General features: G+C 46.4%; 1 protein-coding gene across 5 annotated transcripts in view; it reads right to left on the bottom strand.

The window, feature by feature from the left end:
* The window catches only part of kcnc2 (potassium voltage-gated channel, Shaw-related subfamily, member 2), a 67,408-nt gene extending 43,342 nt beyond the window's left edge, over nt 1-24,066 (bottom strand). For all 5 annotated transcript variants that reach the window (XM_070928850.1, XM_070928851.1, XM_070928852.1 and 2 more), the window contains exon 1: nt 23,512-24,066. In XM_070928850.1, the coding sequence (XP_070784951.1) occupies nt 23,512-24,066 (555 nt within the window). The remainder of the gene's footprint in view (nt 1-23,511) is intronic.
* Nucleotides 24,067-27,294: the final 3,228 nt, after the last annotated feature.

The raw sequence follows: 27,294 nt of genomic DNA, 5'->3' as shown, positions 1-27,294 counted from the left end.
AAGGAAACAGAAACAGAGTGACCCCAAAACCAGAGAAAGATAGGCCCAAAATCGAAGTGCACCGAAAAAGGGAAAATGATGAGGCAAATGTCACAGAGTGTATGAAAGATTGAGGTTGATGGGTCCTAGCTCCACTCAAGCCTAACTGGGTCTGTGGGTTCTCTTTTCTTACATTAGAGAGATGTTCCGATTCATCCCTGCGGCTCCCTGTCCTCTTGCACTACTTTACCATAACCTTTTAGACCTACTCCCAGTATAGGTTCCTTATAAATAATTCCCCACCACACACATACACACACACCTGTGATCAAACACATATTAGTCTATCATACTGTCTGAAGGACAGTATGCCCCGAGGCGGAAAACGTCCTCCTCGTGCTCTGCTACATACAGCTGCTGTGAGCGGTTATGTTCTGTGTTGAACCAGAGGGCAGCAGCGGACTTCTGCAAATCCGTCTGTCACAACGATTGGCGGCTTCAACAGCGACGTGAACGGTCGGTGTGACACTGAAAAGTGAAGGGTAACATCTATGCAAACTCTGTGATATTTCCGTACACGTGAAGGATCACATGAACATGAATTCTACGGAAGTCTCAAGCCAGTACTGGTATAACCTACATTAAAAAAGTATACACTGACAAGAAAGCAGCTGTTCTGTGTAATTGAGTGTAGCAGGGTTTGAAACTGGTGAAATAACCGACTCCTTGGATGGCCATTAGCTTATCAAGAAATCTCTGTAAAGCCTACAGGTTGGAGTCTCATTCAAAATAACAACCTGCTGAGAGTGTTTCAGATGGCAACCATTAATGAAACTACAGTAGAAATGCCCAGATCCAATGATTCCCATAGATATCAGCACTGACACTGACCTAAATGGCCTAATTGCACCACTTCCTGCTAGTACTTCACAATTAATACATTCTAATGTGAAGCCAGTGGTAGGCCTTTACTGTGAAACAGAAAGTCAATGGCATTAGCGTTTAGCGAAGATTTAGTTTTTCACTTAAACTAATTCAATTCGATTAACAAAGCGTAGAGAAGAGAGAACAGACTGGCAATACATCTGATTAACAGCAATGTTTTTGTGACTTTTTAGCAAGGAGGAGCTACGTTCTTTAGCAGGTTGGTTTTAGTTCGTGAGACAAGGCCATGGACAAGTGAGGTGTTTTGGTGAAGAGATGCAAAACAATAGAATTGTTAGAGAAATTATGAGATTTTAAATTTGGAGGGGGAAAACACTGGTATTGGATTGGTACAATATAATACAATACAATACACTAATGTCCAATAGCTATAGAAAATGACAATGAGCTGAAGCATCGAAATGACCGCCAAGTCAGACTTTGGTGCTTGTCCAAGAGCCCTGAGGCTGGCATCTCATTGGCAGAACTCAGGAGACTAAACCTTGTTGGAGCTGTGGGGTCTTAAAGCAGTCTGTGGGCAAAACACCCTTCCTTTCCTTTGCCAGCTGAGTGGGTGGGCTGTTAGGGTGTTAGGGGCGCTCAGGGCACTTCCCTGTTCCCACTTTCTCCTGAGTAACTTCACACGTCACCACCCTTAAACAACAGCTTTGGACTTTTCTGTGACAGTTTGAAACTTTTGGCGCTAAGTGGCTTACACAACCAAACGACCTATAAAGATTTTAAAAAGGGGCAACGGGGCAACGATGTATTGACCTGGCTTCTGATGTGTCCCTCTGTTTGGTTCAGAGAACAGTGTCAGTCAAACCCCTCGAATAGCTTTTACAAGGTTCTTGAAAATCCAAGTCACAGTCCTTTCCTCGAACTTTGGTACCCTTTGTTAGCAGAGCCGACGAACCAGGAATAACAACAGGAACGCCTCCAAATTGCCAGGGTTTATGGGCTCAAGGAGAGAGATCTTTACATGTGTCAGCCTGCAGTTTCTCACAGTTGGAAAGCCAAGCCTAAGAGAATGAGCCGAAGTCAAACCGCAGATTGGACTGATACTCACACAGAATCGGAGGTCTGCCTCTTATAATCGAGGTACTTGCACGTAGATGTTTAAGAGAACTTTGTGGACACGTAACTGGACAGAGTGATTCTAATGAAACAACTATGGATGAGACCAAAAGTCTGATTGATTGCCACCATTATCATCATTGGAAACTGCACTGTTCCACACAGCAACTCCATAATATCCATGTTATACTTGCCGCCGCCTCTGGTTTGGTTTCAGATGCTGCAAAAACATTACGGATCAGTCAGGATCCAGAACAAAAGGAGCCAGTCTGACAGATTCAACCAAAGGGAACCTCAGATCTGATGCAAACATTTCTGTATGGTGTCTTAGATTTTGGTAGAAAAGAAGACAATAGAAAATAGTTTATTCATATTTTCTCGTCTTAAAGGATTTGTAAGGATTTGTGTGTGGAACACAGGAGGGTAATATTGATCTATCATTATTATTATATTTTACTATTATCTATTATCTTCAGATTGAAATTGCTGACAGTCATTTTCATGCTGAAGCGTTTAGTGTTCCCTGCAGAATTGTATTCTTGTCAGGGTGGAAACACCTCCAAGACAGAATTTTGACTATTATGGGACACTAAAACTGAGTCATACTTTTGAGAGTTGGCAAGGCTCGGATGGTGACTCACCCTGCATACTCACTGGTAGGGAAACTCTGGGATAGATTTCACCTTTCAACAAAGAAATATTGGAGACACTTTGCGAAAAAGAAAAACCTTCATTGCATGTTTTGTTCATAGCGGGTTGACTTTGAATACCCATGTCATATCAGCAGTGGACAAAAGCGAACGGCCCATATCAAATATTTGTTTAAGTAAGGGATCATTCACGCCAGCGGTACAGTCACTGGGATACAACACAGTAAGCAACAGCTCAATACCCACTGATACAAAGGGGAGAAGGGGTTATTATTCATAACTCTCTATCTATCTAGCTATCTATCATGTCCTCTTGGGATAAATATAGAGTATAGAGAATACCACAACTAGGTCGACTTGATAGACATCTGCTGTATTGTAGCACCCTTACACTTACAGTCAAAAGTCTACAGCATCTTTCCTTCAATTGAGTGTTGCTTTAATCATTAATACGGTACGAAGTCACTCTGAAAGTTTGTTTGCATAAGAGCATCTGCCAAGTGTTGTTAATGTAAATGCAGTTTATATCTACTGTAAGCGTGTGTGTGTGTGTGTGTGTGTGTGTGTAATGTACATGCATGCCTGCACGCCTGTCTGTCGCTGCGGGCGGCGCGTCGACGTTAGCGTCATCATGCGACGGTGGGCGCGGAGGGCCCGAGCTGCACAGATGGTGTAAAGGCAGGGCTCCTCCAGTGTCACGGCCCCCCTGCCGCCTGAGCTCACAGACAGGGAGCAGAAGATCAAAAGGCAGAGCAGAGACGCTTCGCATGATGACATGAGACAATGACTGGACTCGCGAACAAGGCTCCCATTCTCAGTTCATCTCCATAAAACAAGGGCAGCGATGTGAGTCAGCCGCAGTAAAGATGCCGTCCCCTGACTTGAAACTGGTCTTTTTGGGCAAACCTTAAGAGCTGATGAAGGTTCGTGCATTTGTTTCCTGACGCAAAGCTGCGCTCAGGATCAATTTAGGCAGGTCTTTGGTACGTCCAAGCATTACATTCCTGCCCAAATGAAATTAAAACATGCCTGATGAAAAAGAAATGCAGATTCATTTGGAAGAATTCTGTATTTTATCCTTTTTAGGTTTATAGGATTTTGCATTCCTTCCCGAGTGAATGCAAAGGTTTGAGGATCATTAAATCGGAGCTTACTGCAGCTGAATTCACTTTTGCAAATTACGAAAAGCTACACAAAGGTTTTTGTTTCGTAAAATATGGTCCCAAGTTTCTTGCAGACATAACATGCATTCTTCTGCAATTCCATAACACCTGTTTGTGCCAGAGCTTTAGCAGACCTTCTTCACTTAGGAACACCCGGACAGCACGGGGCGCCATCAGTTCGGGCTCTTCTCCGGTCCGTCAGAGCAGAGACACCTGGTCATCAGGTCCGTGCTTCAAAAGCTTCTGAGAGAACGCCTAATACGTGGCATCATTTCCTTGCCCGTTAATGAAAAATATCACCAGCTTTGATATTTGAAATGCTGTCCAATAAAGCGGTGAGGCTACAAACAAACGTGTTCCAAAGCTGCGAGGCCCAATCTAATTTCACCTTTCAGAGAGCATCACCTGTTGGCCACATAGAAAAAAGCCTATTAGCTGCTTTTGCAACATGGCTGCACATCTGTTGACTTTATCATCAACAGCCCGTCAAGCTAACCTGCTCCTGAATTGTACACGTCACAGTTTTATTATTTCTGGGTGAGTTTAAAAGTTCATTCTTGACCTTGGGAGTTTTGAAAAAAAACAAAATAAATAAATCTTAACTCACGGTCCACTAACAAGCTTTTTCCGAAGCTCTCAACTCGCATCTCACGGCCCTCTTTAGCAGAGTTTGTTAAGTTGTCGGGGTCTCATTTAACATTGATATCGCGTTGACGTGCACAACCATTTTCTCCATGGCAACTGTGCAGACTGTGAGATGCAGCTGAAAGCTCCAGAAAAGACTAGCGAGCGGACCGATCATTTAGTTTAAAGCACGTTCAAACGTTGTCCTTCCATTAAAGCAAACATTCCCACCAGTGAAAAGTGTCAATATAGGCATCTGCAATACGCTGGCGCTGTTTCGGATTAAAACCAAAGCGTGTATCACCCTCCACTAACCGGCGCAGGTCTGAGTCATCACAAATGTGTCATGGCTGAGACTCGAGTCTGCAAGCGCCAAAGAAGCGGAGCTCATACGGAGTGAAATCATGTTTATTTGGATTGTTTTGTTTTCTTTTGTTTTTTTTTGAAATATCATGAACTTGACAGCAGGAGGAAGTAGACATGCAAGATACCTTCAATCAAACCAGGTGCTGCGAGCTGAATCGGGGTGTGAGGGGGGGGGGGGGGGGGGGTTGACAGAGGATGAAGATGGAGCCTCATCTCCTCTCACTCACAAGATTTCTTAGTGTTTGGAAAGCCACTTATGCGCACGCTCGTATAAGTACGCGTGCGCGCGGCTTGCTTATGAAAAAGAGACCCTCTCCACAACTCCGCCAGCCTCCTCCAGCACGCTGCTTAAGTGACTTCTAATGGGAAGAGAGTCATGGTTCGAGGCAGAGCTTGGCAGAGAGTGAATAGCATAATTGCCTGTGTCTGAGGAGGGCGGGAATACGAGGGTGCTACAGAGGAGAGGGTTATATTTACATGCTGGGCTGTGAGCGCGAGCAGACACACCACGGCATTTAAATCTGACACCGCAGCCGGCGGTAAACCTGCAGATCTCACGCGGCGCCTGATTGTTTTTACTCCCGTGTACGCTTGTTGCATAAATAGTGGAATGATATTGCGGCGCATGGCAGATACTGTGCATGTAGCACATTAGAGCCGATGAGCGAGCAGGCAAAGGTTTAGCCCCAGTTTGTGTCTTAGCATTACATTTGAGCTAAAAAAAGGAAAGCTTTGAAAACCTCAAAAGACCCCAAATTCTGGATGAATAAATATTCCGTCTGTTGTTGAAAATATAAAACACCAATATAACTGATTTAAACACGTTTTAAAATTTTGGTTCACATTGTACAAATTGAGCAATCGCTTCAGGCAACAGTTGGATTTGGATCGGGGGGGGAAAAAGAGGTTAAAAACCTTTTTATCTTGCAATTGTTGTCTAGATGGTTCGAGTCTGACCATTCTGAAAATACAGCGCTAAAGTGCTGCTAAGTGATTTCCTGGGTCTTTCAAAGATCGCCGTCTCCTCGCAAGACCAGACCAAAATTCCTGAGGTGTCATCCGTTGCCATGGGAAACACCCGCTCGGAGGCTTGTAGCTTAGTTTTCTATATATATATGGAAATACATGCACAACAGCTGCAGTATCGCTGTGATTAATAGTTCCTTACTCAAAAAGCGAGGAGGATTGAAATTTCATTTCATCAATTTTGAGCAGGGCGCCTTTCTGATACTTTGAGTTCAGATCAGGTCAGTATTGTTCATGTGGAACAGCCATTTGAGCCCTTTGACTGGGAGCAGCATGTTAACTTTCACTTCTGAGCAGTAGCCGTCTCAATATCCCCCAACTTCCTTGAGCTCTAGTCTCAGCGACTGACACTTGAGTGCGGCTTAGTCTGGCAACAGCTCGGGCTTTTTGCTACCGCAAGCTCAAAGTGTAATCCTGCCAAAGTCGAGCCGTTTACCTCCAGATGAAACCCAGCTCAGCGTCTGGGTGAACGTGATACCCGAGGTCACTTAGATGAAGCTCAAGACACACAGTGACTTTGCTGTTTTTTTCTCTTCGACATCGGCTCCCTTTCCTGCGATCTCCCTTCCTTCTCATCCTTCCTTCTCGCCTCCTCGGCGCTCATGACGTAAGCAAGAAGGCTGCAGGTATTTTAGGGTGGGGTCTTTTGACTGCGCCCATGACATATCTTTCAAATAAAGGCGGCACCTCTGGCTGACGGGTCACCAAGGTAACAAGAGAGAACACCGATTTCTGCATCAAAGTCAAAGCTTCTCAGACTGACCTCGGCTATTACGGAAATGGACATTTCTGGTAAAAAATAAAGTGAATTATATGATTAAACATGCGTCATATTTTTTTTAATAATTTACATGATTGTCAAACCTTCTATGATTAAGATATTTAGCGCAGTAAAGAGCACGTTTTCCAGAAAGCTTAGTGACTTCTGTTTCAAAGAGAATCCCTTCCTTAGTATCAGAGGCTGAATCCAACCAACGTCCCTCCAGACATGCGAACGGAGCCCTCGATTGCCAAACCTCTTCTGCAGGCTCTGCATGAGTACATCAACACTAGGATGTTCACACCCGAGTCAAACTTTTTTTAGCTGCGTCATTGTCCCCAGAGTAATGCAGGAGAACAGCATGGCAGGCTGTAAACCTTTACAAAACGAGCCTCGCCTCAGAATGTCATAAACTCAAAGAAACAGGCAACAGATGTCCTCCGACACGGATTGGACTACAGGTTGTTCTGCTTTTATTGCTAGTGTTAGTAGAACACCGTCACATCCATATTCCTAGGAATTGTGGGAAAATCTTTCTCGAGTCTGCGAGTGGACGGAGAGGTCTGGACATTTGGATTCAGCCGAGGGAAACATGGAAATCCATCGGCCCCATCTGCAGGTGTGAAAACCTCAGAAAGCTCCGGTCAGTGTGCCTCAACGAAGCAGCCTGACATCACCATGTCAGCTTACTATTCACTAGTACTGCTCAGCCTGAGGAAACCGGCGTCTTTAATGACTCCGGAAGAGACACGCGACGTCGCCCAGGTATGTCGGCTTGGATGGATCTTCGGTAAGCATGTGTTACACACTGGGGTTTGAAGTGGTTTGATGTGGCTATTTTCCCGGCAGGCAGAGTCTAATGAAAGACACTGTCCGATTGCATCACGGTGTAGGATCCAGGGTTTTTGGGGCTTGACCCATACTAATGACAGAAATGTATCGCAGCCTCTACTGTACTGATTTGGACCATTCTTTTTTTTTTTTTTCTGAAATCTGTCCCTTTCAAGTCCCCCAACTTAAAGGTTTCCAGTATACAAAGGAACGGCGTGGTTGTCAGCGTTCTTAGTGACGGTTTGCGTCATTTTTCCAACGTCTCGCGACTAATCGATGCTAAGACGTGACGGTGCATGTGGTGAAATTCTTCAGTTCAGCTGGCTTCTACAGGGTTTCCATTTCAACACTGCGTGCCGTCGTGCCGCTGCAACGTGTCGTTTTGACTGATCTCCACTTGCTCTTGTTTGAATCGCGCTTTTACCACAAGCAGCCGTTTGCCACAGACGTGTGAGGTGGAAACACCACTCGAGCTGCGCTGAATTGAACTGTGGAGCCTGCTGGTGGATTAAACGACCATTTAGCCGAGACACACGCGCTGACTTAAAACACTCCTCTTTCCTCCTTCGGACGGCGAGCAGCGGTGGTAATTTAAGATATATCGCACGCCAGGAGGCATTAGTGGCCGGCACACGCATGTGGCATGCATCTGCTCCGACGAAGGCTCTCTCACACACACACACACACACACACACACACTGTAGAGCATCCTCCCTCAGCACAGCAGAGCCCGAGAGAGACGCGCCGCTTGTCCTTGGGTAGGAGCCGGCGTACTGCTGAGGGGCTGCATTTGCTTGCGCTCGAGCAGCGCAGGAAGTCAAGCTCTTAAAATGGCTCCTCAGCCCGCGGGGGCAGACGCTCGGTTACCCTTTTGCGGCGAGACGATCGGATTCCCACAGAATTCAGGTTAGCTGTCACAGAATAGCATTCAAGGAACAGGTGGGAGGGCCCGGACTGGAGGCGAGCTTCTGTTGACATGTGGTTCGAGCTAATCCAGAGCTGCTGTGTGTACATGAGTTACACCTCCTGTTTGTCACACTTTGAGTGTCAGGATGTTTTTTCCTGAATCAGTTTAGACCGTCAGCCTACATCTTGTCCACTCATGTGCTTGTGCTGTATATACATGTGCAGCGCCACACAGATGCATATCTCTGTCTAATGATATTTTCATTAGAAAAAGCTACTATTGCATAACCCCAAAGACCGGGGTTTCAAAAGAAAAGCGCGACGACGATAAGATTTTACCGCTGCGCAAGTTTGTACAGACTCATCCAATCATATCTTCGCCTCCACCGCCATGCTAAAAATCCCACTTCTATTAATAGGCAACAAAAAAAAAACACCCCACAAAATAATGAATTAGCAAACAAACACATCTGTCTAGTCTGTGGTCAAACATTTGCTTTGCAGGAAGGTGACTCGCTCATTATAAAACCATGAGCCAGGTGGGACCAGTCCGTGAAATGACCTGCAGCAGCTCGGATCCCTCTGTGTGGCACATGGTCAGACGTCACCGGGTTAAGACGGAGGCATTTGTACCATAAATGACTTTTAGAGTATTGCCACCAAACAGATTAAATTAATGTTGGAGTCATTTATAGAAAGGGCCCCGGGGTAATGTTCTCATCCCAGCTAGATTCCTACAACGGTGAGGACGTGCGAGTCAATGACAAAATTGCCTGTGTGGGAGTGAATCAGCTTTGTACTCTGACACATGCAAAAAAAAAAAAGAAAACAGAAAAAAAGCCGCCTCTCTTCTCTACTTGCCATCACTTTGGGTTGAGAAATATTTACACTGAGACAGGGGTACGCTCAAAAGAGCCGTTTTAATAAACTGAAGTAATTCAGTCTACATGTTTCTCCCACTCATGTTTCGAAATGAATGATTTTACTCAACACCCACTGAGGGCTTTCACCAGCAAAAGGCTGATATTAAGGGTGATATTCATTTGACAGACTAATATGAGTCATATCTGCACATAAACAAGACAGATGTGAGAAGTAATAAAGACCAGAATCACTATTTGGACGGTTTTTAATGTGGATACGAATCCATTCAGAGGCGTTTGAGTGGTCCATCCGCAGTCTCGCTGCTTTCCTAACCCCGACTTCATGTCTTACCTCAACTGTAAACGCTTACGGGATAAAACGAACATGTCTGCACGCTGCTTTTGTCAGTGTTTGTGAGTACAGTTGAATCACTTGCTCCAGTAACACTGGTCTTGGGGACAAGAAGCAGGTCACTTTTTAATCACACAAACTGCTGCTGACCCAGTAATGTGAGCTATTTCAGTCACAGGTTCGTGCAGAAACTGGCTGACAAAATGTGGACACGCACTCACAGCTGGAGTGTTCCTCGGGCAAGGTAATCACTTTTTTGACGCATCTTTTGCTATTTCCTACTTAACGCACGCATTGTCAGGCCTCAAAAACAAATTATAAATCATACATTTGGAAGGTGTGGCCCCCAAGTTGTCAATCAAAGCAATTTGTTTGGCTCCACCCACTGAGGTTTAACTTAACCAATTATCTTTTTCTGATACGTATATGCGTATAACTTTTAATTCACACGTTTTCCCGCATACCAAATGTTACTATTCAAGGATGACAAAATAACAAAAGTATTCAATTTACTTGCTGACAAGAACCAACTCCCAAAGTAGCGCTGGACTTCATTCACCGGTGTTAGCAAGTGTTGAATTTTTGCGACACTCACTTTGAGCGGACAAGCGCCGACTGCAGAGTCAGTGGTGAGCTGATGTCGCTCTGGGGCAGCGGTTCAAAAGCGACCAGAGGTGTTAAAATAACTCCCGATAGGTGCAGACTTGTAAATACTGGCGTAGTGTTGTTTGTTCATTTTCACGCCCTTAAGGATGAATGAACTCTGAAAACACAACCCTGACATCCCATCAAGGGCCGGAATAATGAATCAGACCCCGCCGGCACAGCCTCGTCCTGTGGGAATATCAAGATTTAAAACACACCTGGAGTCGGACGATCGAGAATAATTTTACATGTCTGCCCCGCTAATTTCTGCAGGAGGCTGTGAGATTGATTGGTGTGCTCAACATTCACAGCCAGCGGCAGGTTATACATTTTCGACAGACTCTCAGCTTACACTGAAGGCATCACAAAATCATTTAATACCAAACATGCGCAAAGTGTTCCTGTCCATCTGCCTGCCAATTTCTCTACCAATTCTGTTTAATTTTGCTTCCATTTCCCAACTGCTGTTTCTGTAAGGGCCCATCTTTGGCAAACCTAGTAGTCATTGCGAAAGTGTCTTAACCGCAGATCATGGTCACGTCAAATCTCAGCCTGATGCATGGGACCTGCATAATAACTTGTGTTCAAATGCTTGAAAAATTGTTGACCACGCAATGGCAGTAAGTGAACTGTATGTCGTTTATAAGGTGCCACAACCAAGCACCAACCTCTGGGTCTGAAAAGTGAAGCCAGTGCATTCTTTTCAATGGCCAGCAGGGGGCGACTCCACTGGTTGCACCAAAAAAAAAAAAAAAAAAAAAGTCAGATTGTATAGAAGTCTATGAGAAAATGACCCTACTTCTCACTTGATTTGTTACCTCAGGGAACATTTTTCCTAATGAGTTTATGGTCTCAGTCTCTAGTTTCAAGTCTTCCTTAAAACAGCATGATGCTCATTTTGTAAATTATGGTCCCATTTAGAGTGCAATAAATGGGATGGGAATCTTGTAAAATAGACAATAAAGTAGGGAATGCTCTACCTTGTGATTGCTCACGAGCTCTGAAGGGTCATATAGGTCACATAGGTCACCTTAGACGGCACTAACAAATTGCATTGTTGAGAATCACACTACAGAGAAGTCAAACTCACAATCAAATGACTGCCACAGGATCTCTCCAAAGGTCTCGTTATGACCGTTTCGGGAAGTTGTCTTCTCAAGACCTTAATGAGACAAGAGTTCTCGCTACTCAGCCGAACGTAACTTTTCTACTGACCTACCAGAGGCATCTTCTGTCTTATCTTCAGGCATCATTTCTCCTATCAGAAGTCCCAATAGGCGGAGAGAGGAGCCATACAGCTCATGCTTTTCAAATACTGACGTTAATTTGTCCTGAAAAGACACACATGGACGGCTGGTGATATCTCTGGGCAATAAGACAGCGGGTGCAAGCCTCTTTGACCAAATGGATTGGTTGCTGTGTTTGCAAACATGGGGAACATTTGCACAAAGTTCACATTTTCCTACCCTGGGTGGCTTGATTCGCACTGCAGGCTATCCCATGTGCGATGAAGCAAAATCATCACTTCTAGTATGAAAAGCATGCGAGAGGGATTGGACACATTGCAAATCGTGTTCAGCGGGGGCTTCCCCGTCAGACAACTGTGGAAAAGAATGTGACGAAAATGTCTAAAATGTCTGTGTTGTGCCTCAAAAACAGCTTTGAGAGTTTTTGCAAACATACAGCGAGAAAGAGAGAGATCTCCTCAGGCGTGGGCCCTTTAACCTCTTCCCTAAGAGACAGGACTCTTTGCACCAGCACAACCCCCTCGCGGTTCTTACTGAAGAACAAGCGCACCCAGGCGTGAATATCCTGCGAGCCCGGTGAAGAGGAGGGGGGGCGCAGAAGACAGAGGGCTCCTCCGGGTCCCCAGGAGCCTGAATCCAGTAGAGAATTACTAATAGGATTGGTTCGGTATCAGTGAACCATAGAAGAAGACTCAGGCAGACAAAGACTCCAGTGCTGCGGGGTTGGGGTCAGCTCGGGTCGGCCCACGAAGGCAATTCAACAGAACAAGAGACGACTCGCTTTTCTCACAACCGTTTAGAAATGTGATTCTTAGTCTTCTAATACGAGTGCTGGCATTCACCTGTATACACATTAACGTCATCTTTGGACAGTTTCAACTTTGAAACAACCATTTAGAGCTTTCAAACTTGGCTGGAGGGGTAAGGTTATTGTTTCTTTTCTAAATGGTTGTCTGCCATTAAAGGAAGAAGAGTCGCACCGCGGCTCATGCACCGCAGCTTGGTTTCCAAGGACTCAGTATTCACAGAGAACCACGTCACGCTTGTATTAAAAATAAATCTGAGGTATATTCTTTATTTAATATGTTCAGCACACACTGTCCTCGTCTGAGGGGCCCCGATCCCCACATGAAGAATTCAACTCCTTCACTGATGCACTTATAGTTACTTCTTAATACGAGGACTTGAGGCCAGAATGAGAGTTTACCATTTGAAAAAACGGTGCCCTCCACCTGAATTGTGGCTGGTTTTGTATCGTAACGCAGCCAAATGCACCTTCTGGATTGATTTCATTGGCTACTTTGGTTACTATAAAGATATTGATTAGTGCAGCTTTAAAAATGTATATTTCAACTGGAGTCCACGCTGTTTAATGTTTAATGAAAGTGACCAGGCCGCTTTTGCATGCTTACTTAGTGCCCATTAAAAATAATTGTGCATGAATAAAGCTAGTCTTTATGAAACCACTGTAGGTAGTCATAGCTGTGCAGTATTACCTCAGTGCCAACCAATGGCACAAGTTCAACCTGGACTTCCAAAAGCGACAACAAAGCGGATCATCTGCATGATGATACACACGGTAGCGTTTAGAAAGTAAAAGCCTGGATGCAGTAAACTGCACACCACAACCGACTGCACGTCACCGTGTGAAGGCAGCTTGAAGGGAGCGGAGGATTGTTCAGCAGAGCGTGAAGTCTACCCAGCAAATGTTCTCCGCTTCAAATCAAACAAGCCGCGAGTCCCACGAGGAAAACTGTGAGGCAGGCTTGACTGGAAGGAGTTCACAGTTTGTTAAAGGTTCATCAGCAAAGGCAACTGATGTTTGCGGCCTCTGAAAGCGAAGAAGGTCTCCTCACTGCGATTCACGCAGAGATTTGAGCCTCAGCTCTCCATCCGAGTCCTTATTTACACGTCTGCAATGGTGTGTATTCTAATCAAATCCCCTCTTATCCTCAATACTATTAGCTAAAAAAAAAAAAAAAAAAATCAAGTCTACATCTCGTCTACGTGCTTCAAAACCGAACATTTTTCAGAGTCTGGACTGTGTTTTTGCGCCAGAGGGCGGAGGCAGTGCGCCGACCCTCTTCACACAGTTAACTTTTCTTTCCGAGAGGCGACCTCCTGGGAGGTTTCTGTTACGGACCGCAGTCGATATTAGGCTGGCAGAGCATGCATTACCATATGTCACCATCACCAGCCAGAGAGACCCCTGACAGCTCTGAAGGAAGTTACATTAACGGGATTTACAATTACAGTTCCACTGACGAGAGGCTGCGTTTCTCTCTGAGCCGCACAAATCGATGTGAGAAGCAAGAACAAACAAACACAGGGGAGACTTAACTTCTTGCTGGAGGATTTTATAGATATCTTACATTTTTTTTGTTTTTGAGCTGGTCCTGCTCTTAACGCTGCAACACGAAGGCCCTTAATCCCAAAAATTCGACACCGCGAGGCAATTGCATTTGATTGTTGACTGTGTACGAATGGAACAACAGAAAGATGCCAAATCATGTAGTAATGTGATGTACGATCGGGAGTCTGCACAGGGTGTTTTATTTTGATGGTTTAACCGGAACGCCCTATGCCGAGCTCTATCGAGCGCTATGCCGGTTCAGACAGGAGGCGGAAGCGCTGCCCCGCACATTAGCACCCCCTCCGTCTGTCCACCTCTGTTTCTTGGTGAGCTGATTTGGCACCGCATGTCCTCTGATTGAGCCCTGCTTGCTCAGATGTGGCTGTGCGTTGAACAGCGGACAGAGCTGAGAGCCAGTGGCTGGTCCAGCAGGGTAGCCAGGCACGCTATCGGCATCAGACCAAAGTTACCAAGAAAACGGCAACATTCAGTTCGTTAACATGCCTCGCTCTGCACGGACAGAACAAATTGACACCTTTTACAGCTTCAGCCGCTGCCAAAGCTGTCAAAGAGGGTCAACTCTCTCTGTGCACCCCAGGCCCCTGTCATCTCCTAGGTGGTGTGACATTTTTAGTTCGCAGCCTCGCCCTCATCTAGGAGTGCGCTTTGGGATGGCTGAGTCATCTGCCGTCACCCCAGAGCCAACCGTGCTATAAGCGCGGCCATCGGCAGTTGAATAAAATGGCGCTGAGGATTGGGTAAACACCTCTCTGAAACTGTGGCCCGACCTTTGCCCGTGAAGCCTGGAGGGCTGTGTGGGCGCGTTCCTACCCACATTAATGTGAGTTAATCTAAGCAGTGGGAAAGAGTTTCTTCAATAGTTACTCTGCAGCTCAAAGGGAAAGGGAAAGGGGGGGGAAAAAAGGGTTTTGAACGCTGTGCAGCTTATTAGTTCGCATCAGCCTTCAGTTGCTAAGTGACGGGACATCAAACCCTAGACAGAGGAGGCAGACGGACAGGAATATTTTTTTTAAGTGAAAAGCATATCAATGTCAGCTGTTCATTTTTGTATTTAACCAATTATTTTTAATCAGCTTAATGGGGATTTTCTCGCACGTTACGAATTCATGATGGGGTTTTTTTTACATGTTAATGTAAAATAATCTTGCGACGCTCAAACCCGTAGAATCTCAGTTCAATCCAGTAAACTTTGATTTGCTGTGTTGCAGGTCAAAAGACTACAGTTAAAGCCGGATTATATTCGCTTAAAAAGGACATCTAGGTCACATATAACCCTATTTTCAAGAGTTTAAATGACTATATTTCAGTGTGAAGCAGGTTTTAACTATATGTCGGGTACCACACCCGAGTTTTGGACTTACATTCGTCATGTGGCCAGAAACACAACTCAATATGATGGTGATAATATGTCAGCGTTGTGTTTGCGACTACCCCCAAGTGGCAAGTTTAACCAAAGAAGCCCAAGTCCTCAAATGTTGAATGCCACGTTACACTTAAGCATTCACACAAGAACTCTGTCCAAATGATGTCGCCTAAAGCTGGCAAAACTCCGACTATGTGATCAATCATCCATACTCTGTGCTTTGTACGCATTTCTGTTGTTCAGCCTTGGTTATAAGTAGCTTTTCACTTTTCAACCAAAGTCAGTCACGTTTTGACCTTGTCTGGGTGTTGGACGCTTCATTCTTGACCTTGGAAAGAGCAGATGACAAAACAATCCCAATCCAAAATCAACTTGCACCGAATGTTTGATCATCTACACCTACGGTTCCATAACAAGCGACCTCCACCTACGCTGATGAAGAACGTGTGACATGGCCGACACCTCCACAGTGTCCCCTTTGGGTTAAAATTGTTTCGTCAACTGTTTGGATGTCTGTTGACCCCCGCAAAATCCCCCACAACACTCTGTGCTTGCTGGGAAAATCTTGTCAAACACGCGTGCCAAAATTACATGGGAAAACATCATCACACGTTATTTTCTTATTTAAGAAACTGCAGCAGCTATATTAATAGAATTCGATTCTGAAACACATTCAACAATGTGGTAAAAAAAAAAATCTAACTTTGAAGCTATTCAAGAGGTTGAGGGAAGCAATGGGAACATGGAGGTTCAGTTGGTTAAACCCTGTTGAATTCGCGCAACTCGGGCACAGAGTCAAGAAACACAAATGAGCCTGAAAGTCTGATTTATTAATTACCTTTTAATGCATGCGTGTCGGGGCTGTGCAAATGGTGCCAGACAGAAGGACTTTCAGTAAATCCATTGTCCTAGGGAAGCGCTCAATCTTTTAGAGTGATTGGGTGAGCATTAATTATTCAAGCGTTAAGCCCAAACTAATGGCACAGCTGCATCAGGGCCCCTGGTGGCGGCAGACTGGCGGCGCACGGGAGACGGGGGGGGGGTGGAGCGCACCTTCAGCATGCCTGCCATCGCATCCATAGATGCATGGCACATAACTCTTACCTCACCCGCTCTGAAGCGTATCTATCTGCTGTACAATCCGGTGTCCGGCTGCTGAGGTGGACATCAAAGGACAAGACCTGTCTCCGTCTCTTTGATCCGTTCCAGTTTCAGCAGCAACCCCTCGCAGTCTTCTCACTCACAGTGATTAGTTTCCGCTTGCAGAAAATTGAGCAACAAAGCTGGTCACATTTGGCCAACGTCGAGTCATGTGCATTTTGTGAAAAAACACCACCATTTTGAGGCGACCGTCACACCGAGACCTCCGTTCCCACACATTTCCACTACATACACACAACATTTTAACACTTTAACACGATCTGATGACTAACCCTTGTGCTGTTTTGTCTTTCTCGAGGCGCGCACCTGTAGAAACCCGGCCTGGATATTGTAGGAAGAAGGTGGGTGGGAACGAATGCACCACTCGTGTCAGATGCTCTGTTGAATTAACACCTGTGGAAACCTTTAACAGGACAAAGAGGAGCGCTGCCGTCATGGAAAGTCTGCTGTGCATGCACTCATGCTTCAAAATGCTTCATTCATAGTCAAATGCACATCATGCCGACGGGTGTCCAAAGTCATCCCAAATTTGCAAAACTGAGCTTTCTGAAATCAGACTGAAAGCTTTTGCTAGCTACTCCATCACGGACGGAGAGATCTCCATAGCAATGGTCACCCATAATCCATTGCTCTTTCATTCTTAAAGGTGTCGGCACGTCATCCATCCAGCCTCTCCCCTTTTTATATAGAGTTAAACTGAAGGCAACACAATGGCTGGTGGACGTCAAAGATTTTTGAGATATAAAAATTCAAAGCCATTTGAAGCAAACGTTTAAAGAATGTTAGTCTTGCTTAAAGCTTTCTAATGGCCCTATGAATATCCTACAATTATTACAAAGACTCGAAAAGGCCACACAAAGACCCAGTTTAAAGTCTCCCAGTAACACCGCCATCATGTATGCCAAATCTGGCACTTTAATCTACTGCGAAATAATTTAAAAGTCCCTTTGCAAGAGAGAGAGAGTGAGCATGTTCTTCATTTCGGTAGGGAGTGTGTAAGCGTGTGTGTGTGTGTGGGGGGGGGGGGGGGGGGGGGGGGGGGGTGGGGGTGAGAGAAAGGGTGAGACCGGCAGACAGACAGAGAGAGCAAGGCCTGATGGGATGATGTACATAGCAAACAACTGTCAAGCAAGGGGTCCGACCATGCATACAGAGCGAGTCTCTTTCATTAACTATCCAACAGGCCTCTCTCTTTCTCTATTGTGTGCACACAAAGACACATTCCTGCACTCTTATCATTTTTGTTGGTGTGTGGGGGGGGGGGGGGGCTCGCTCACTATATCATCGTGTGAATACGAACACCTGCTTTGCTGGTCTTATTTTCACAAACTGATGAAGCACAATGGTGATGACACTACATTACATCCCGCTCACAACAGTTAGCATGAACAACAGTTTCTGCGGTGGCGAAACCAAGCAGCAACCGCCACAGCTGAGTGTTCAAGTTCAAACGTGTGACTTCAAGGACCATTCCTGCTTACAACCTATCCCATCGTCCGATTGTGCACAGTCTTTGCCCCGTCTGGGTGTCAAACATTCAAAAAACAGAAGCAGACATCTCACGCTACACCTATAACGGAACCAAAGCTGCTGCGAAAGTCTTCCTCACACTAACCTCTCCCTTCACGCTGCTCCCGTACACTGAGCTATTACAGTCGACCAAAGCGGCCCAGGAAGATGATTGGCGGGGCTGATTAACGTGACTGGCAGCGGCTACAAACATGCCCAGCGGCGCGCCGTCACCGCCCACGCTCGGGCGGCCATTTGCCCCGCTCTCCTTCCACAGCGTCAGGTCTGCTGCTGTTTACACGTCAGACTCTGTTTAATCAGCGAGGCCTTTGCCGCACGTTTGAGGCGGATCGGCCACATTTCCCCGGGCCTCCCACAACCTCAGACTGGGCACAATATGTAAACGGGGGTTTTCTGATGGGGCAGGCGGGCCCTTGTACACCTGTAGCTCGAGTAGGACAGGAACAAAGAGGTACAGATGCTAAAGCACACCACAATGTGTCACCTCTGATCTGAACCAATGAGAAAGCAGTTAAAGAGACACCTGGTTCGGTTGTGTTAGTGATGCTCCAACACTCCTTTTCCTTTTTTTTTGCATCGCCGCCTCAAAACTAACAAGCTAGCACGCAAGGGGTTACTGAGCAATAAGGGTTCATGGTCGAGCAGGTTTCTGAAGTCAATCAGTTTCACAGACTGGACGGATCTGAATGAAAACAGGCCGTGGTGATGAGCGATGATGTTGCCATGACAACAGGCAGGCTGAGCGTGCAGCCTGGCTTTGGTATCTTCAGGCGTGCGGCAGGCGGCAACCAGACGGTTTGGGTTTTTAACCTCTTAAGTGGAAGAAAGCAAGCTGCAGTCTCAGATGGGATCATGGGAGGATGGGGAGGGGGTGAGGGTGGGGGGGGGTATGTGTGTGTGTGTGGAAGGTGGGGGGGTGGGGGGGGGCTGTGGGCTAAACCTCTGCCTCAGAGTGCAGACATGGGAAATGGAAAAGGTGGTGGTGGTTGTTACCATCCCAATCCAGAAAAGGCCAACTACAGAGATATGAGAGGGACAAACAAACAGGTTAACACATAGGAGAACACATACACCTACACACAGATATACACACACACACACACACACACGCATAGAGAAAAGAAACACAATCATAGACATAGAGGAAAATCTATCACAAACTCTCACTCTCTCCGTCTCCCACAGACAAGTGAACGCATCGACAGCCGCTGTTAAAATACACTGCATGCAGATTAAAGAGGCAGCATTGAGAGTGAAGGAGAGCGTGATGGCTACAACAATAGCAACAGCGTGGGGGAGCCCAGAGAAACACGCCCGCCACTGCTGACTGCTGGCACATGAACACTCGTGGACCAGTTGGTTAAAGGGACAGATGAGACCCCCCCCCCCCCACCCCCCACCCCCCCGCCTTACCTGGAGAAACAAACTCATGGAGGGCTTTCTAGCAGCCACAGACAGCTGATCTGATGTCAGTCATTATGCTGCTCGTGGAGAATTGTCATCTTGGTGGGGATACACTGCAATTACTGTAAACAACTGACGGGGGGAGGCTCGGCGCCCCGTCGTGCTGTTTGTGCTTCTGCCTCCCAAAACCACAAAGACCACAAATGCTTTCCCATAAACCCTGCCGAGGTCAGGAGCTGTTAATTGCTCAAATTATTTCAGCAACATGCGTTTACTAAATCCACCATGAGCTAGCATCAGGCAGTCCGAAAGTTTCGCCCTCCTCCAGTTTTCGTTTCGTGGAGCGACAGAGCACATTTGTGGCTCAGGTTTTGCATGAAGGCACTGCAGTTTCTGCAGGGAATGTTGCATAAAATACATGACGTGGTTTGCAAATTCTCCTGAAGGTATCGTGGGTCGCCATCTCGTTTGTTGGTTGTGGGTGACGCGACACACCGGCTTGTATTTGGAACTATGGAAAGCAGCCACCTGCTACATACATGTAGCAGGTGGCTGCTTTTCATAGTAGCACCCAATACGAAACTGTCCAATCGATTCATTCTGCAGTATGCTCGGTTAGATTTAGCCGGTTTCTGTTTTGGAAAGCGGCAGTGATAATCATGCAGGTATTCTGACCTCTGCCTTACGAAAGTCAGAACAAACTTTTAAACGAGGCCTTGAGGATCTAGTGTGGGTGAAGATTCAGTAACTGGGTTCAAATGTGTTCAGAAACACATTTTGGTGGACTGCTGTGGTGAAATACGTGAAGGTTTACGCAACGTTAATGGCAATCCACCGCCAGCGCTTTGCATTGTGGGTCACAGTTGGCGAGGTAGACCGGTCCGATGCATGCTGGAGATTCCTTCAGAATCAATATCTGGGTGTTTTTCACATACTACATGCTACATTTTGGCCAAACCAGTACATACTGCTAGTGTAGTAGGCGGTTTCCAATACAGGCACAGTCCAGCCAATGGTTCACTATTCCACTGATCCCCAGTAGGCAGTAATGCACCAGCAAAGGCATAGAAGAAGAGTGTTTACCAGTAAACATGGATGTAAACAATGCTGGGGTCAAACTTTTAAGAGAAGGTCAGCTTTGCAATTGTTGGAAACGATTGAAGGAAATGAATCGCGTGACCGTGCAAACGTAACCTTTGTTCGTATACAATGAAACTACACACGCTACCTTTCATGTTTCCGTTCTTGTCATAAGAAGATACTCGTTTACTTCTATATTATAATTTAATAGCAATGTCTCCTCTATTCAAACATGGGCTCCCTTTTAAAAGTCTGCGTGTTTATTTCTACTGTTTAAGAGCATTTCACAGTTAATACTGTCACCTCGGCGGCGTCGGGGTCAAAGGTGAAGTGTGTTCCTCCAGGCTGAAATCACACCTTTCATTTCCATGGAGGATAATTCCACATTACTCTCTCCTAACGCCTTGTCAGGGGGTGGGGGGTGGATTAGTGCCCCCTGGGGCCATCTTTTAGACACACACTCGCTTTCACACTACACATCACCTCTTCTTTGTCTCACACACATATGCAGAGCCTTTCCCTGTGCATGGGAGTCGTACTTCCTTATCTTTCGACAGACGCTCCCGTGTGGTGGCAGGGAAACGTGGCGTGACTTGATTTCTGTGTGTGCACACCGGGCGAGTGTTGGTGCAGGGAGACAGACGCATGCGTGTCGTAAATGCAAGCATTCAGCTCCATCAACTTCCCTTCTGCCAGTGAAGCGTCTCTGAAACTAACTCAATATTTACCTTTGATACATCCCCGCTAGTTCCTCCGCCCGCAGGGTAATGAGCAAATGAAATTACCGATGAAATTTGATGGAAGTACAAAAAGAAGTACCAGGAGCCACAGACATCGCATCATTTGTAATCACTTTTAAAATGACTGATTTAAAGCTGTGGCTGTAAGGCTAACTGCAGTGTTAATGCTAATGTAACCTCAAAATTGGAATGATACCAAGGTGTAATATCAAGTTGCGGTATTACACTCTGAAAGTACTGAAAGTATCTTGTATTTATAAAGTACACATCCTGTATCAGTGTTCCAATCTCTGTCCACACACACACACACACACACACACACACACACACACTCCTCCAGCCCTTTCATGAAAAGTCTAGATGGGAGACTCGACGGAGGAAACAATTAAATATTGATTGAATAAACAGGTGAAACTGATGTCAGTAACAGACTCATCTTATTCTCGTCTTATTTCCCGCCATGAAGGGGGAGGAACCACAGTAGAAATGAAACCAATGCTGTTTTTACGAGAATTACACTATGCTCTCTCTTTCGCTGTTGGTGCTAAGCAAAAACAGCGCTCAAACCCGCGGATGGCCCCTTTCGCAAAGTAGTCAGAGGCTAGATCCTTTCAAAGGGGATGCTGAAGGGCAACCTGCCATGAACTAGAAGTTAAGACTAGTTTAATGGGCTAATATCAGCTTCCAGGCATCAGCTCATAAGAGGATCATTTCGCTGTAAGGCTTCGGGCGTGATAGTCAGATTAAAAGCCTGCGATGAAAAAACTCTATCTGATTTTGGATGCTTACAAACTGTCTGGGGCGTTGGTCTAAGTTGCTACAGGATACAGGTGGTCGAACACGAGGACGCTGCTTTTATTTCCCAGAGCCTTCTGCGAGTGTTTTTTTTGCCGCGGTGTCATTGTTGGTGTGACGGCGCCCTTAAAGCTCCACCTATTCCAGGAGAATTTTGATCACTCCGGCTTTAGTCGCGCGTTTTAGTGTCCTCTGCTGGTTTAAAGGAATACCTCTACGCTACATCTAATCACATGTGTTGCACAGCGGAAAGCGGCTTCAGCACTGCTCTCCAGGGAATAGAGAGCCAATGTCACCTCTGGCCACACCCCCATCTGTGATGTCACAGTAGGACTGGTGTAAGAAGTACATCTTTCACTTTAAGTACTAAAAGTAGCAATACCACAGTGTAGAAGTACTCTGTTACAAGCAAAAGTCCTGCATTCAAAGTATACTTAAAGCACCAAAAGTAAAAGTACTCATTATGCAGAATGGATATTTCAGAATAATGTATATTATATTATTGAAATATAATTCCAAGAGGAAGCTACGAAAAGTCGGGGGGTGGGGGGGGGGGGGGCTTTGAATGATCAACAGATCCTACTCAGTCAACTTGAGTAAATGTACTTTTTTTTTTGTCTTTTTTTAAAACCCTCATCAGTCAAAGCTGAACCAACTGAACACTTTGGCTTCACCAGTTGCGTGTTAGCATCACCAGCCGGCAGCCACTACTACTCCTGTAGCACGTCAAGTCTGCCAATGAGGGAACGATTTTCTGTCCGTTACCCAGAATCCACCAGCAGCCTAAGGCAAGCTTAGCAAAGCTAAGTCCTTCACTGACAGCAAGGTTCTAAAATGAATTAGTCCATTCAACACACTGAAATGTTGATGAGAACTCATGTTTGTTACTTTCTAACAGCTGACCTCACGGCGTTAACAGATTCGAGGGAGAAAAACACTCCTCGGTTTGGCCCACTGGACTTTCAAATCTCAGCATGCTTTTCAACCTGCACTCCATCTGTATGACAACCTCAGAATTGTGATTATGATGTGATCTACACGTTGACACCTCTCCTGCTCCCAGCATGGAGCACTGGAAAAGATGTAAAAAAAAAAAAAGGTTCATCATTTGTGAGACGCCCTTTGTTTGTTTGTTTGTTTGTTTGTTTGTTTGGAGGAGGAGGAAGGAGCACTGGATTACATCGCTGTGTGCCAAATCCTTTGCAACAGTGAACAACAGAGTAAGAGCAGATATAGGGCGCAAGGCAAAAATAAACAAATGTAGGCTATAGCCTCTGTTTGGCACAGGCCCTCACACCTAAAACACACCGCTGCTATGAATATCCATCCTGGCAGAGTGTTAACGCCTTGTTTGCTTATGACAAATAGAGAGGGGGGGGGGGGGGGGGGGGGGGGCTTTTGCTGAGGAGATAATTGCACCTGTTCCTAAGTCAGGCTTTTAGGAAGCAAGTTTTTGAGACTTTATACCAACTTCTAACTAACTTTCTTGACTCTTTCTGGGAGATTTCGGGGCTAAAATGACTTGTTCGGATGGGCATGTTGTAGAGTGTGTGTCCTTGAAGGTGAACAAGGTGGGGAGTGTGTAAAAGGAGGGGGGGGGGGTTATTGTGTGTGTTTGGAGAGAGCCCCAGACGCAGCGGTGCGCCCTTACCCTCGCCGCCCTGGAGGAGTAGGGATCCTCGAATAGATTCCAGATCACCGGCTGCCACTTCCTCCACAGGCTTATATTGCCGTCGGCGGCCACGTCCTCAATGCCGAGCCTCTTCCCTATCTCGTCGTCCTCGTCCCCGTTGTCCACGTTGAGCTCGAACACGTCCAGAGCCTCCTCCGCGTCCCGGTGCTGCCGGTATGTCATCCAGCAGCAGGGCTCCACGTCCGTCTCATCGATGCCCCAGAAGGAGAGCTCCTCCTCGAACAGCGGTCCGCACACATCCGCCGGGCAGTGGAGTTTCCCGGTGCGGTAGTAGTTGAGCACGTAGGCGAAGACGCCCGGGTGGCGGTCGAAGAAGTACTCGTTGGTCCGCGCGTTGTACTCGATGAAGCCGGGGACTTGTTGCAGCTGATCCAGCACGGAGTCGATGTCCGAGTCGGAGGCGAGCAGGGCCAGACGCGTCCCCGGCAGGGTCTTCAGGGTGGTTTTGTAGGTTTCGTGCCTGGTGCCCCCGACGTTGAGGATTATCCTCTCGTTGTCGTCAAACTTGCCCATCGCTCTGTATCAGACATGACTTGATGGAAAGCGGGGGAAGTTGGCGAGTGCAGTCCGGAGGTAACGGCGAGCCCGACGCGCACACACACCCACAGTCCTGTTCAAAAGAGCTCCGGGATTTTGGCCGCGGTGCGCAGCATCTCCGATCCCACTCATCCGACGCTCTCGTGGCTATTTTGGGGGCCGAGTAGGACGCCCATCGTTTGTTTTGGAAAAGATTTTCGGGGGAGGTGGAGGTGGTCGTCGGATTTGTAGCCCACAATCCGCTCGGGCAGCCAGCGCGAGGAGTGTTGAACGTTCTCAACCGGTGGCTCCAAACAGACTGCGCCGCCGCCGCCGCCGCTGCTGCCTTTGCGCGTCTCCGGCGTCCCTGCCCTCTCCAAGACGCACAGCCGCTCGTCAGCGTCGGGCTCGTTACTCCCAAAACATGTAATAGAATACCCGAGATACGGCTATCCACTCACCCCCACCTGGGGGAGAAAAGTCCCCCTGTACACGCCTTCTCGGTTACACTCCAATGCTCTTCTTCATTTGCTTTACAGATGGAAAAAAAAGGTCAAGTTTAGCTTCCAGAGGAATGAATCATCACGGTTTTGGCTCGATAAAACAAACTAGGAGGGGAGGGGGGGGTGTTTGAATCCTGATTGAGGGGGTTTTGTGTTCTCGTTTTAAGCATGCCTTAGTGAACGACAACAACCAATCAGGAGCCAGATTGCGGGTGCTCTCAGCTGCCTTAAAGCACTTCGGGGGGGGGGGGGGGGGCCCAAGAATAACTCAGCGTTTTATTTTCAACAGGTCACAGGCAGCTCCCAGCATCCTTTGTCGCGTTTTCGTCCTAAAGTCGTTGCAGGGGTCGTGGCTACTACCTGGCACCGCAGCCTTCAATGGGATGAAGTGAGTCTTCTGGGGGCCATTTCACAGCGGCACCGCCTTGTGCTGCAGCATCTACACCAGGTGACGTGACCTACGAAAGGGAGACTTCTGAGCTCTGACTGGACGCCACGCACTGTTCCATCAACACTTACGGAAGTAATAGTAGTAGAGGCCAAAGCAAAAGTAAAGGCAATAGTGTCCTAGTAGCAGGGCCAGATTAACCTGCTGGGGGGGGCCGAGGGCAAAAATGAACACTGGTCCCCTATTGATCCCCACAGTTTCTCCCACTCACTTGTTGCCTTTCATATGACATTTTTACATTGACAGTTTTTGTTGTGAACCGGCCACGTGGGAAGATAAAGTCAAGATAAAGACAGATCATGCGCGTGATTGGTTCAGGCATCATCTCTCTCTCTCTCTGTCCCTAAACACTGTGTCCTCTGAAAACACGTAAATGAGCTTTGATAGGAGTTAGAAAACGTGAGCGAATGAGAGATGGATGCCGAAAGGAGACCTGCACTCTTGAAGCTGTAAAAGCTTCTGTGGGTACGAGCAGAGACGCTGTCTACCGCGAGGCCCGTCACCTGAGCGTACGAGAGGGAAAGAGGGACATCTTTAGGGAGTCTGAGCACAGCTCAATCAGCGAGGAGACACAGCAGGCGGCTCGCCTATAATTACATGCATCATCATTCCCCTGATGCAAGGCTGCTTGGTAAAACTTGCAACCTCTGAGTAACCTAATTACTCGTTACTCGTCTTGATCAAATCTGCCGAGACGGAGGCCATCTTTCTGGTCTGAAATCCTGGGTTCAAAATTGGACATTTTTTTATTCCTTCTTGTTTTTTTTGTTTTTTTTAAATAATCATTTTACATTTCTGATTTGTATAAAAGGACGAAGGAGGATTAAATCCAGGGTTAGGGTTACTGGTGACCAACAGAGGTCACTTCAGGTCATACAGTACATAAACTCTTTGAAAACCCTCTGCTATGGTAACATTACTCATTTTCCACGACCCGCTGCTTCCCATTTCAGTGACCAGCTGGTGAATTTTGAAATTGGGGTGTTGAGGCTTTTTAATGTTCCGCTAATGAGGCCATTCATCACAGAAGATGAAGTATTCTGGACCTTAGTGGGTCAAGGCGGTCCTTGCCTATAAACAGCCATCCTTGCACTGACCAATACAGGCAGCATTCAGAGTCTCCCCACCACCGCCCCCCCCCCCCCCCCCCCCCTTCTCCCTCCCTGTAATATCTTCACTAAAAATAGAGCAGCCAGATTGCTGATCTTTATCGGGAACTGGAGAGTAAAGAAAAAAGAAAAAAGAAAAGTCTATTGGAAAGCCAAGGTCCTTGGCCAGTCCGTTTTCCCCAAGTAGAGTCACAGGATCGGTCCCAGAGGGGGCTGAAGGCTAGACAGGCAGCCTTGGCTGGTTTCACAATAACGTCAATCAGAAACGTGAGAATAGGGTATGATATGATATGATGCTCAGTGTTTTCTAAGTAGAGGATTTTGTGAAAAGAAAAGCCAGTTCTAATGTCCCATTTCAAGTTATATTAAATAGGAAATATAAGAAAAAAACTAAAATTAGGCCACAGCGGAGGACAGGATCCTACATATTCATTCCAAGAAGCTGGAATTGATGTGAAAAAGCTATGAAAGAAATTTCAGTCAATAGTTCAGTTGATACTATTGACATGTCAGAAAGAGTTTTCTACCCGATCAGTCTGAACTCTCTGTACCATCCTTGTCCTGCGCAGGCTGTCTGCTGGGTTTATATCTGATGAAGCACAATACCTCTGTCTCCCTCCCAGAGGTCTGACAACACAATCCTGCTGACTTTGAAGACATCCAGGGACCAAAAGGACACTTCTTTGGCTGAAACCTAAAATAAAAACTCGGCTATTTCAAATGCCCCTTCAAATAATGACAAACAAAAAAAAACGGAAATGCTTACATGTTGAGATCTTATTTCTATCACAGGGAACGGGCAACAATGGGCACGGTGCACTGCATTTGAGGGAATACTGACATTTTTCCGACAAATAAGTAAAGAAAATAGATCACTTTCAATTCTGACCGCTGTCTCGTCACATAACTACTCCGGTGTTTTAGTATTGCACTTCCATAATGTTGGGAGACTCAAGAGAGACGGATAAAACAGAGAATGGTCAAAATCAAAGCACCGTTGTAACCCTGAAAACCCGGGGTTACCTGGCTAACCCCAAATCCTGCTTCGTGTTACAGGCCTCTGGCGATGCCAGGCTAGCTCAACTCTGCACGCTGTTGCCTGATTACATTGCTCCGTTGCTCAGCGCTACGTTGCGCGTTTCGTTGCCCTGATTGGTTGTTGGTC

Source organism: Enoplosus armatus, chromosome 22 (assembly GCF_043641665.1).
Source record: "Enoplosus armatus isolate fEnoArm2 chromosome 22, fEnoArm2.hap1, whole genome shotgun sequence".
Taxonomy (NCBI): Eukaryota; Metazoa; Chordata; class Actinopteri; order Centrarchiformes; family Enoplosidae; genus Enoplosus; species Enoplosus armatus.
The sequence above is the reverse complement of the archived record's forward strand: the minus strand, read 5'-3'. Positions and strand labels throughout refer to the sequence as shown.